General features: G+C 38.8%; 1 protein-coding gene across 1 annotated transcript; it reads left to right on the forward strand.

The window, feature by feature from the left end:
* The first annotated feature begins 8453 nt into the window (after window positions 1–8453).
* Window positions 8454–10786, forward strand: LOC119900308 (regulator of G-protein signaling 21-like). The gene is made up of 5 exons (XM_038715122.1): window positions 8454–8584; window positions 8692–8781; window positions 9273–9334; window positions 9540–9706; window positions 9895–10786. The coding sequence occupies exons 1-5, from the start codon at window positions 8496–8498 to the stop codon at window positions 10087–10089; spliced, it is 603 nt and encodes a 200-aa protein (XP_038571050.1). The 5' UTR covers window positions 8454–8495; the 3' UTR covers window positions 10090–10786.
* The last annotated feature ends 2924 nt before the right edge of the window (window positions 10787–13710 follow it).

The following is a 13710-nucleotide window of genomic DNA, read 5'->3' on the forward strand; positions in this document are numbered from 1 at the left end:
CTGAAAGGGTCTTTCAAAAGAAGTCACATGGCACGAAGGGCTTCCTTTGGAATAACATCCCTATTGACATTAGACAGTCTGATTCTGTTGGGACTTTAAAATCCAAACTTAAAAGTCATCTTTTCACCTAAACTTTAGGTTAGCTGCTCATTTTTTATCACCTTGTACCTGCTAACATTACACTTCTGGCGGGTCGGTCTCAGTTTCAATGAATCTATGAAGTTATAGCCCATGTTTGTCCTGGCGGTGAGAATACTGTAGACTTGAAAACCACTTAATCTTTGTAACCCTCTGTCCTCCAAGAGATACACCCTCTCCTTCTGAGGGCAGGACCAGAGCGAGAACACAAAAGGCACAGAAGAAAAGAGGAGGATGAACTATATGTGTCAAACATATTAAAATGTTTTAAGGTCACACCTGGTGGCACATATTCCAGAGAATAATACACCTAACAACAATGAGGGTGGTGATGAGATAACTTGTAGTAGCGTGTCACACAGCCCCAGGTGTGGGCCCTCTCTTATTCTTTGTATCTTGCTGTGTTTTGTCCTTTTAATCCAAGTAATTGGTGGGTGGAGTTGATATCTGGTGTGAGATGCAACACACCTGAGCAGGCGGGGCTCAGGTGGCTATAAAGGAGCCCGCTTGATGATTTGACCCCTCTTCTGCTGGCCTGCCGACTGATTCTGTTCTGTTTGGTTCTTTCTGTTCTACACCCATACACTCCACTCACACATACACTGCATATATACTGATCTGACAGACACCTACAATTGTATATTTTGCTTAATTTACTTATTAAAATATCTATTATTATTTTCAGACTGTGTGGTTTCCCGCTTTTGTCACTTACTGTTGAGCCAGGTTGTGACAAAGCACACTTAGGACCTACTGTTTACTTTAAAAGGCCTATATGGTCCATAGTATTAACTATGTGAAATGCAGCTAACCGATTTTAAAACACTTATGTGAGAGAAGATTAATATTGCTTTACTGTATTTTGGATAACAGTCATAAGTGGTCATTATTAAAGGTAATCAAGTTGAGATTTAGATCCCTCTTTTCTTTCAAAGCATCTTGACAAGTGCTGACAAGCTCAATATGTTGTTTATGTTTCCAGTCTTCATGCTAAGATAATCTTAACACTAGCTTTAGCCTCATACTTGTAAATAAACTTCTACCGTCAGAGGACTTCTTGTATGTACAGTATGTAGATATACTGACTGCGGAGGATTTGTTATTTGATTGTTATTTTGGAGTCGTTGGGGATGTCACATTTCTGGACCGGCTATGTACTGGCTTGTATTGTATTAACTTCATAAATGCTTCTGTGTTTATTGGTATTGTATTTTATTGGCATCACAGTGAATTTTAACTGGCTTTGGCTGGCCCCAGAGTAATGTAATATCCTCTTGTATTTCCCTTTCTGTCCTTTTTATGGGTGGGATCTGTCCTTTATGTGTTGCTGACTGACCAAATTTCCCCCTGTGGATCAATGAAGTTTATTTTACCGTTGTCAGAGGCCAACTATGATGTTTATCGTTGGAAGAAGTAAGAGGACAGGTGGGGAGACCAAGCATTTCCCAGGAGAGGAAGATAAGTATCTACTTTTCCTGCCTTAGCCTGCCTGACATTGCACAAGTACAGGAAAAGGAGAACACAGTCAAATCATAATACACAACCTCTCATATATCTCAGTATATATGTACGCAGGAGGAGGCCAGAAGGAAATAGCATGTAAGTCATCAAGGTACAAAGACACACCCTCAGACTAGTAGGTGACAATGACACACTACACCAGTTATGGTAATGAGGATGCAGGACCTGGCGGAATGCTCTTTTGATTTGTCATTATAAGCTACAGTTCTACGTTAGCTGTAGCTCAAGGATGCCAGATAGTTGATGTGTCCAAATTGCGTACTACATACCAGCAGTGTAGGTAGAAAACTACATTTGGTTAGGTCTGTGGAAAAATGGATAGGCATTTTGTTTGTCAAATCCTACATTTAACAGTATCACCCTGCAATCCCATATCTACTAAGGTTATATCAAGATTACTACCAGATCATAAACCCAGGCTTGACAGCTCTAACATGCACTTGGCAGGCATAACTGTGATAAACTCTCAGAGTAAATAAAAGATAGCTGAGATGTACATACCTAAACAATAAAGCCAATGGTTAACCAACCAGACCTGAACAAACAGCTTCCAACTTCACTTCCTCTTTAGAGCAGAAAACTACTAAATGTGGTGCCCTAAATGTAGTAATGCAAATAAAATAAAAAAGTAGTAGTTTTACTCTTTGAGTACTTTTAACTTTGCTACATTTGCCATTCACACCTTTGTTCCAACTAGTCTGTTTTCTACTCTGCATTTTGCTGGATTAACTGAAATGAGCTCATGAGTCATCCGAGCTGAACGCGTGGTTAAGCAGGACAGCTCTGGCCTCCCTTGCTGTACAAAGAGACCTGCGCCAGATATTAATGAGCTGGGCAGATGCAAAAATGTAGAAAATCAGTCAAATATGGTAATTCCGTGGTTCTGCAACTGGGGGGCAGTTATGCCACTGCAGGGGGGGGGGCATGGATGCTGAACAGACCTAAAGTTATATCAATGTGATTCATGTGGTGGCATAAACAAAACATGGGCTCTGATGCAAGCAAGGCAATTTTGCTATCCTGAAAGTTTTGTTTTATTTCAATCACCCATATTGTTAATGATTGATAGAAATGAAATCCACTTTTGCTGGAGTTGGGAGGGGGTTGAGAACCACTGCAGTAACTCCACACTATGCCACTGGTGGACATATTGGAAAGCAGCCTCTATCAATCTCTCACAAGCCAGCAAAAATGCTTTCACTTAAAAGTAATGGCGCAGTTAAAGGAGACCTATTACACTACATTTCCAGCCCTATATTCTAGTCTTATCACTCCTTAGATTAGTCAAATGGTAATTTTTACTCTTACTTAAATGATTTTTTATTACACTAATTGTACTTTTACTTGAGTAAAGATGTTCCATTCTCTGCCCATCACTGTATAAATGCAAAGCCAATACATAGTGACAAACAATCTCAAGACTCAAGTGTACCTTCGGTGACCGCATCTTATTAATTTTTAATATTAAGCACAGTATTTATTGTCATCCAGTAGCATTTATCTTACTGTGGGTGGCTTGTTGGGCTGCCAGTTTACATCACAAGGTGCAGGCTTGGAGTTGAATATGGAGATGCCAGCTCACAGTGACAGTAAAGTCAAGCTTGTGCAGACGGCCGCTGTTCATTGATGACTGGAGATCAGTTTTAATTCTAAAAAATCAGAGAAAACAGTCTCTCCACAATAAAAGATCTCACTCAGGAAGTTTTGTCAATAACCCTTGGAGTTAATATTTGGAAAATGTCTTGGGCACAACTGTCAAGTACATGATAAAATAGAAGAAGGTGTCATTTCCCGATACTTCAATAAACATATTAGAGTCAATCTTGTACCAAAATAATTTCTACATGTTTGCTGAAAGAATATACTGTACTGAATTGACAAAGAATATCAGTTTTATTGGTGAAAATCATTTAATTACAATTCAGTTAAAATTGTAATTGTGTCCTCCTTAATCCTTGTAGATAAGTGAGGTTAAAAAAGTGTTTCAGAGCAACTCACCCAGCTTTGACCTGGATTCCATGTAAGAAGAACTTTGCAGAATGTACATGCAAAGATCAAGCGGAGTTGAACTTTAATCATGAGTTCCAGGCTTTGCTGTCAAAAAGGGAAGTCAATTTCAGAGGAGTTACTATCCATTGCTTTCCTTCAGTTTCTTTCCATGTCCTAATTGATTTGGGCTGAGTGCATGTGCAGCAGCCAAAGTGGTTCATATGGGTATTTTCTTCATCTGTACACATACACACATCAGCTATTCACTGCCTGTCTTGAAGACATGTCCTTCTTTTAAAAGTAATGTTGGTGGCTTCTCTTGGTGTCCAATATGTTGTGCACATCTTTCTTTAAGAACTTATTTTTGGTACTAATTGCCACTGAGCAAAAAACAGAAGCCAGGTTTAAAACAATTCAAAACACAAAGAGGACAAACTCTGCAAGCCGGTGCTGGGAATCACCTTATGCGTAAGGGCCAAACCTCGTGCCTTAATGGAAACTTGGCTCTGCTCTTCTTCCACTTCGAAACAGACGGCTGCTTACACACAGTCTGCACATCATAATAAACACGCGAGGTGAAGTGAACACTTTGTTTTCACCCAGCAGAGCTCCAAACTGGTGCAACGGAGAGAGGGAGGCCAGTGATAGTCACAACAGAGCACAACAGCTGACGCGTATGCATTGTAGCTCAGATAATCTAGAACAAACTGTGATTGTGCTTTACATGTGGTGTGTGTCCTGTTCCTCAACAGAAATGCCCTTTTAGTGTTTCTGGGATATGATGTTGATATCAAACTACATTTACTTATTGGAATAAGGTGTCCCCAGTGCTTAAATGGTAAGCTGGTGGATATGGATAGCTGATAGGAAATTACTTTTATTAATTATATTAAAAACTCTGCAATATTATCCAGTTTGTAGATAATATGCAGATTGTTAAACAAACAATGCACAATTATTAGGCAAATTGTATTCCTCAGAATTACTTTTATTGTTGAACGAGCACAATGCTCTCAGTCAATCCGAAATATAATTGAACCTCAAACCTGAATGTTTAACTAAGGAAAAGTGAGTTTTGTCTTGCTCAGGAGAATATATAATATTTAAGTGTGCAGAATTATAAGGCGAGTAAATTACCAAAATAATTTCTATCAAATTACTAGTTTGTTCTCAGTTTTAGTGTAAGTGTTACAACACCAAATGGCAATTAAGTGAAAGTTTTTCCCTTTAAAAATATTTAGTGAACAATATAGCCAACCTTCCATCCATGGAGTCTGTCAGTTTCTTGATCTGTTCACGATCAACTTTCGCTGAAGCAGCAACCACAGCCTCCTAAATGCTGTTCAAAGAGGTGCATTGTCTTCCCTGACGTTTGAGAAGGGTCCACATGTTCTGAATAGGATTTAAGTCAGGTGAAAACTGAGGGCTTCTTCCTGTACCACTGCTTGAAGAAAGTATCTTCCAGAAACTGGCAGTAGGTTTGGGAGTTGAGTTTCAGTCCATCTTCAACCCGAAAAGGTCCAACTATCACATCCTTAATGATAGCAACAGTGCCCCTCCTCCACCTTGCTGCCGCCTGAGTCGAAGTGGTGCCCTGTGTCCATCAGTGATCCGACCATGAGCCCATCCATCTTGTCCATCAAGAGTCACTCTCATTTCATTTGTTCATAAGACCTTTGAAAAATCTGTCATACGGTATTTCTTTTCCCAGGTTTAATGCTTCAGCTTGTGAATCTTATTCAGTGTTGGTCTTGTTTCAGCCTTCCTGACAATGGCCAATGTCTTTGAGCACCTTGTACTTCTGAAAACTCCAGGTAGGTTGCAGTTCTGGAATATGGTGGCCCTGGAGGTTAATGGGTTCCTGGTTGCGTCACGTTTAATTCTACTCAAGTCTTTTGCAGTTAATTTGTGCCTTTTCTTCACAACAAAACGTGCCTCAAAAGGTTAACTATTTCAAGAGTGTTGCATCTATCTGAATGGCATTTTACAATTTTTGACTTTTCAGTGTCAGTTAAATCTCTTTTTTTGGCCCATTTTGTCTGGCTATACCTGTAAATATACTGAATTAAACGAACAGGCACCTTTTTTTTTAAAGAGTAAGTGCTGCTAGCTTAAAGTTGCAGCAAACTAAGCTAATTTCCATTTTGTATATTTATTTTATTTGTGTAGGAGCTAGAGCAAGCAGTACATTTAACATGGAGGTTCTGTGTCCATTTGTTTACCAGAATAAACATAGGTTAGCTGTAAATAGATCCCTATCACACCAACATAATGCAGAAGCACATTGCTTCCATATAGTTATTTATTTTGAAACATGTTTACTTTTTGCATTTGTTTTTATGTTTCCACTCAGAGTCACGCAGACAGACTGTAAGCACAGCACAACAGAATAAAAAAATTTTCATGAACACAGATTTGCATCAAACAGTGACTGAATGGAAAAATGGCAGAGATGATGCCAAGTGAAGATAGCGTAATGCTGTGCAGAAAAACCGGACCTGCAGGTTTAGCTGAACAAATGATTACGCATTTAATACAACTGACATCCTGTTATATATGTAAAACAAAAATTAAAGGTAACAGAGTGCTTATTGTACAAACAAGGACACACAAGTGTATACATGACATCACGTTAAGGTAACTGAATTACCTAAACGTGATGTCATGTGATCACCTGTGCTTTAATAATCCAAGAATACAGTATATTTGAGACAGCTGTCAGTTATTGAGTTATCTACTGAAAAGCTGCAAACATTTGCTGCCAAGGACTGGATTCAATTATGTACCATCAGTGCCCTAGAAACAAATCATTCATTATATAGATTTGGGTGAAGCAAAATCTAAATATTGAATCTATATCAACGTATGTAGATTTGGGTCCATTAATCAGTATTAGTATGCATAGTATAAATTGAGAAGACTCACATGTAGTCATGAATCCACAGAGGATCCAATTCTGCAGCTCTGTGAAGCTTGTTTGCATCTTCTAACCGCATTGGTTTTGTTGTGATCAGTTTGATCAATTCCATTTTTAGCAGCCATGAGAAGCTGTTATCGGCAACAACAACAAAAAAAGACACAAAAAAGCTTACCCAGCATGAAACAGTAGACAAAGTAAGTAACTAGCTGGTGAAGAAAGTCAGAACATCTAGCAGCTTAAGAGACTCAAATACCCAAAAGAAGAGTGAATATTGGACAAACCCAAATTAATGGCAAAAATGCAAATGTTGCTGTGTTTTCGACAGCCCAAAGAGCCTCAATGATAAGTTCTTCAGCCCCCCAAGTGGTCGAAAACCTCAATGCTGCTATACAAAAGACTTTTACATGTTGAGGTTGAAACTGACAGCCACATTTTTTAGATCTCTAGGTTACGTCAAACTAAAATGACTAAGATTTCCGGCAGCACTGAAATAGTTTGTGTAAGATCATCAGTATTAGCTGTTTCATTCATTCTTTACAGTCTCAATTATCGTCATCAGCTGCTTGGCTACAGCTGACTCGTAACATCCAGTTACATCCATACAGGTGTACAAGATAGCCTTTGTAACCTGATACTTCTAAATATCACTGTTGATGCCCTCATGCCAACAGTTGGAGTTGCAGCCACAGCTTCCTTTAACCTCCTCCTATGGTGTTAAAGCTTGAAATATTGTTGACTTTAATAAGATCTTATGTCTTTGGATGGGTTTGTTGATAGGGGATCAGTTCTCCTAGCAGCAACGCATTCTTTGTGCACACTCAAAGCAACGCGTTATCCACCAAATCTAACTGGAAAATGCTTTACTATAAATGGTCAATTCCTCTGACTGAAGTGTTGCTGACTGACTGAACTACATTTCAATGAGAAGCAGGTTTTAACTACTTCCTGAAATATCTATTGAGGTGGCGAGGTGCTGTTGAAACAGGTTAACCTAGACATCTTAAAAACCTTCACTTTTCAACCAACGTTAATACAGCTTTGCCTCTGAATGCATATACATATTTTGACAAAAAATGTATTGGTTTTGGTAAACTGTAAAATTGGTAAACTGGACTTAATTACCAATAACAGGTGAATTCTATCAAAGGTTTATAAACTGAAAACAGTGTATTCAGCAGTGTCCACATTCTTAAAACACCCCATTGTGGTAAGCGGATATTGCGCAATCATCTTTGTACCAACCTGTCACAAAAGTAATGCCTCATAGATCCACACCCTGTGTGAGTAATTCACTGAATCTGAACACTGCAGGTGGTGTTGCAATGTCACAATGAATCAATTGTACATCAGAGATTGTCACATTTGAGGTGACAACAGTTCCTGGGCAACAGGAAAGGCATTTGTTTGGTTATGTGGTTTGATTTACTTTCATTTAAGAATTGACTTCATATTGTAAAATAGGTAGAAAATTATGGTTTTAATGCATTGGATCCTTTGTGAATGTGTCTGTATAAAAATCACAGAGCAGCTGCAACTTTGCAAAATGCTCTCAAAATGTAAAATATTGTAATGTAAAATAAATAATAATAATAATAAGACTGGAGAGAAAAGTTCCTTCACTCCCTGAGAGAACTTTATTTTAGGAATAAGGGCATTGAGTCTGCCGTGTGCGTCACATCTTGACCCTACGCTTAAAAATGGAAGCCCACAGGAGACTCTGGGAGGGATTGTTTATGCAGTGACAGCCTATCATTGCCTCGGGCCCTGTGAGTCATACCACAAGAAATTGTTTACACAGCAAGAGCCAATCACGTTAAAGACCTGCCATTCCAGGCCCGCCTCTCGCCTGTCACGCTCCGGCTTGAAGTTGGAGAGAAACTATAAAGTAGCCTGACACTTAAGAGGGAGAAGGAGAGGAGACTAAACCATGAGAGAGAACCTTGAAGGTGTGTCATCCCAAAGTATGGCATTTACTGACTGTATGAAACCCACTGACCTGGCTGCAGAGGGGATAAAGTAAGTTAATGTTGTGTAAATGTTTCTGGTTATGATGACCTTGTAAAAATATATTATTCAAAACACCACCACCATAAAAGACTAATGATTTTTTTTCCTTTTTCCAGGAGGAAAAACTGGAGAAACAGAATAAGATGTCTCTTGAAGAGGAATTCTTCACTGTCGATATTACATCTAACAGAAAACCGATCTTACAGGTAACACCTTTTTATTTTGAGGATTATGTATGTGTACTTATGACTAAATTATTATTTTGATATTTGATAATTATGATGCATAACATCTTGTTTGTTCTTTATACTAGTTATAGTTTGATTAGATTTTTAGATTTTTTTTTTATAAGTTATCTAGTTTAACTTATTTTATTTTGTAGTCTCTGCATAATCTACACTCTATTGAACCTACTCTTCTTTTTTGTGTATGTTATGTATGACTATATAAAACCAAACCAGATTACTAAGATTTTAAGCCTCAAATGAACTATTTCATTCTAAATGAAATGCCAATGACAGTATGGACATACTGTATAGTAAAGTGAAACTAACAAAAAAACATAAATGATGGAATTCATTCAAGAAGAGTTTTTGCAATATAATCTTCTTATAGTACAGCTTTCAACTTGCATTTAAAAGTGGTAGTTGCCTCTACTACAATTATCTCTAATGTGATCTGTCTTCTCTACCCTCAGGCCAACCGCTGATGACGTGAATCAGTGGGCGCAGTCACTTGACACACTACTCAGTCATAAATGTAAGTATCATTCACTGCTATTGGTGCACAATTACATAAAAGTCTCAAAGGTCACTTTGTGCTGAATTTGTGTGCTGATTGAAGGCAGTTTATTGGCCACTTACTTTACCTTACATGAATGGGCAAACAGCGAGTGGATGTGTCCCTTGATTCATGTTACTGGCCTTATCTTTAACATTTCGCCTTGTTTTTATTCCTCCCACAGATGGCAAAGCTGCCTTTTGTATCTACCTGAAGTCTGAGTTCTGCGAAGAGAACATTGAGTTTTGGACGGCCTGTGAGGATTTCAGGACCAACACGTCACACAAAGAGCTGGTGTCCAAGGCCAACAGCATTTACGAGCAGTTCATTAAAAATGAAGCTCCCAAAGAGGTAACAGCGAACAGATGCCATTATAGCATTTGCTCTTAATGCAAATACATGAGTTATTTGATTAGTTTCTTCAAACTGATTTTAATCAGAATGTATGTACCTTCAAGTTTTATAAATACACTTTTCTTTATTAAATTTCTTATTAAAATTTGATGTCAAAGGCTGATAATGGCTTTCTTTGGTCACAGATAAACCTGGATTTCTACACCAAAAATGCTATCGCCCAGAGCCTCCATGAGCCCACTGCAACTAGCTTCCTGGCAGCTCAGAAGAAAGTCTACAGCCTGATGCAGAACAACTCCTACCCCAGGTTTATCAACTCTGACCTCTACAAAGAACTGTGTGAAGCTGCCAGGGGCCAGGGCAAGCACATTAAGTCCTAGTCAAACTAGACACCCACTCCTGAAGTCATTTGTTTACCGCCGTGACTGTGTGAATAAACCACTGATGATGTTCATTCCAGGCATCGCCTCAGGATAATACACATAAATGCAAATCCTGAGCATAAGCATTACCGGCGAGTGTGGAAAATGCAAAACTGAAGCCATTTTTAGTCCGTCCTGCTGAGAGCTTTCCACAGTGAAGATGGGATGATTAGGCTGGATGCTATACCCTGCTGCAGACAGTACATAGAGCATTTCTTCCAGATAGGATTATGGTTACATTTTCTTCACTGGGCCATTACGTGCACTTTCTTTAGTACGCTATTAGAATTTCGAGCAATGATGCAGTTCAAGAAAATGGGGCTGTAGTGCAACTGCAACTGAGAAGATTGTCAAAGTCCGTCAAAACACTTAACTAGCTCTACTGACAATGCTGTTAGAGCATATTTCTTTTTATATTTGTCAAAAAGGGCTTGCTATGTATGCCTCGTTTTCATTGCCATGTTGGTCTGCTGGATTTGCATCTGTTTATGAAAAAAGTGCAATTTTAATTTATATAACAATATCCACAGGCTATATTTGTCCTGAAATAACTGTGAAAATGGTATGTAAATGTATTGTAAATATTGTTGAATGTGAATTTAAGTTTGAGGCAGCTGGACTGCTTGAGAAATAAAAAGTTTTCTCCAATTCTGAACTGTCTGATGCGTTTATTTCTGAATTCAACCAAAAAATGTCAGACATCTTTAAGCATGGAAGTTCATTATTGACATTTGGGAACAGAGTATCCATCCATCCATCGTCCACTGCTTATCCTGTGTGCAGGGTCATGGGGGGGCAGGAGCCAATCCCAGCTGACAGTGGGCGAAAGGCAGTGTACACCTTAGACAGGTCACCAGTCCCTTGCAGGGCCACACACAGACAGACAACCAGTCACACTCACAATTACACTAAGGACAAATTAGTCACCAGTTAACCTGCATGTCTTTTGATGGCGGGAACAGTGCGAACCACTGTGCCACCCACTGTGTATCCACAGTAACCAAAACAAATTTAGCTTGGTTTTGAAACGTTTGAAACCACATACACTATCATCGTCTAGTTGACTCCTAATTCAGTGTTCAAATGTCTACATTAATGCTACAGTGAACTGGTGGTTGACTTTTGGGCCACTTTGTGGTTGTGGAAACAAGCTGTACATACAAAATGTACTATTACCTTTAAAGGTTATAGTGCTAACATGTTGGCAAACAGTTCACATCCAACAGATACAGAGCAATATTAGAAAACATTTGGAGTAGTGTTTCTTGCCACCTGACCACTAAAGTTGGGGGCTGTAAAGCCAAAACAATAACTTAGAAAACGCAAAAAGCTCAGAAGAAATGAAGGGAACTACAGAGTTGGATGATAATTATGTGTGGGTTCATCACTATGAATGGCGCCTTTCACATTACAGTACATTACAGTATATTTGATCCATTGTTAATGCAGTATAAAATTTGATTACAGCAGCTATAACTACATACTACTAGAATGCCTAATTGCTTATTAAAGACAGTGCAAGCAAGAGCGAATATGTGGCTTAGACATTCCAGTAATAACTTGTTTATAGCTAAAGCAAAGTACAAAATATATTTTTTCACTTACTGTTAATTACAATTTATCTTGAGCATCAAAACTTGAAATGGTTCAATGTAAAAAAAAAAACATGCACTTTGGGTGTTTAACAGAAAGGTCAGACACATCCACTTACTGTACACTGACATATTTTCAGAGACAATGTGCTGAATGATCAGTTGCACAACAAAAAGAACATTCCTCAACGATTTGGAACATTTCATTCCTCGTTGTGCAGCTGACGGTGGCAACGTCATCACAGCAGAGTTCTGTACTGTAATAATGTTTAAAGTTGTAGGCGCAGAAGGAGGGAGAACCCGTTGACTGACAGGAGAGAGTGTCCTCCTCTGCCTGCTGTGTGTCTGCTCTCTGATATTGAGTGTTTCCAGCGGTAAACTCATAGTAGTGTCTGACAGTGGCCAGACACCCGAACACTGCTCCTGACAGGTTGACAGCTCTGCTCTCTCCTCAGACCTGTGGCCTGCTATCATGGTACAATGAGATCATCTTTTACACCGGCAACTCAGTATGCTCAGCTGGCCTGCAGGTTAGAGGAGTAGATTATTAAATAGTTTGAAACCCAGACACACATTTTCTTTAGTATTGGAATTTGCGTTATCTCTTTTTAAGCCACACTTGTAGCATGGCTCTAGGGATGGTATTGTCGCTCGGTCCACCTCTAAGGTCCTTACTGGCATTAAATTTTCTACAGACATGAGTCATGATCCTCAAGAGGATTGAGACTACTTACTTCAGTGATCCCCTGACTTTTCTCCTAGCGCCATGAGGTTGACATGTAGCTTTAAATTAAATGTCTCAACTGCCGTAAAATTTGCAACATACATCCATGTATTCCTATTCAGGATGAACTGTAATAACTTTGGTGACCCCTTAATTTTTCATTCACTGCTATTATCACAACAAAATTCCCCATTGTCCAATACTTTGTTTTGACAAAATACCTGCAAAACTAATGACACTCAGCTGTACTTTATGTTTAGCTTTACATAGCAAATGTTAGCATGCTAACATGTTAAACTAAGATAGTTACCATGGTGATCTTGCATCTTCTAAACAAGAAGCATGTTAGTTTTGTGACTATGGACAATTTGCCATGCATGTTCAGCATTTAGCTCAAAGCACCAATGTGCCCAAGTCCCTCGCCCCTAGCATGGCTGTAGACCTTTTTGTTTTGTTTGGATTATAAAACCCTCATGGGCTGCTTTTTATATTAACTACTCTCATTTTCATTTCATTTTTGTAAATGTCTTTTTTCACACCTATTAAACTGGTAGCTGGAGGAGAGAGGATTTCGCTTTCAATTGCCTTTCCCAAGGTTTCTTCCCTTTTTTTTCCTTTAACTGCTGATTATAAAAAGCCTATTAATCATCTTTATCAACCACAAAAAAAGCCAAAACATTCACTGGCTCCAGCTTCTCAACTTTGCTGCTTTTCTGTTTTATATCATCGTAAAATTGAATACTTTTGGGGTTTGAACAAGCAAGCAATTTCAGGCCACTGTTGGCTTCTTTTCCTGAAATTTAAATAGTCATAATTCATCAGAAAAAAAGAATCAACAAGACAACTATTAGTTGCACCCTTCATGCTAATGTTATTTTTCAAGGTCTTTTTCCATTTCTGTGTATGGAACTGCTGCTTTTAAAGGCCTCTAAAGCCCTTTGAGGCACTGTACGTGATAATGAGTTGTACAAATAAACTTTTCTTGACCTTTAAAGTAGGCCCACACAACACACATTCCATTACGCAGCAGTCTCTGGCTATTTTAAGACTTCATTCTTTTTCTAACATCTGCATTTTGTCTGTCTACCATGCCATACAGTCTGTGTGACGACTTCAGCCAAATATCATGGATGAAAGAGCTATGAAAAGATGTGATAATTACTATGTCTGATGACAAAGCATGTATAGTGGAGTACAGAAGGCATTCGTGAACGCCCTGCAGAACTGGAAAACTGTCACTGTGCTCATCCACGTGGCCCAACC

Source organism: Micropterus salmoides, unplaced genomic scaffold, assembly GCF_014851395.1.
Source record: "Micropterus salmoides isolate LMB-PRFRI ecotype aquatic unplaced genomic scaffold, ASM1485139v1 Ms_hic_scaffold_13, whole genome shotgun sequence".
Lineage (NCBI taxonomy): Eukaryota > Metazoa > Chordata > Actinopteri > Centrarchiformes > Centrarchidae > Micropterus > Micropterus salmoides.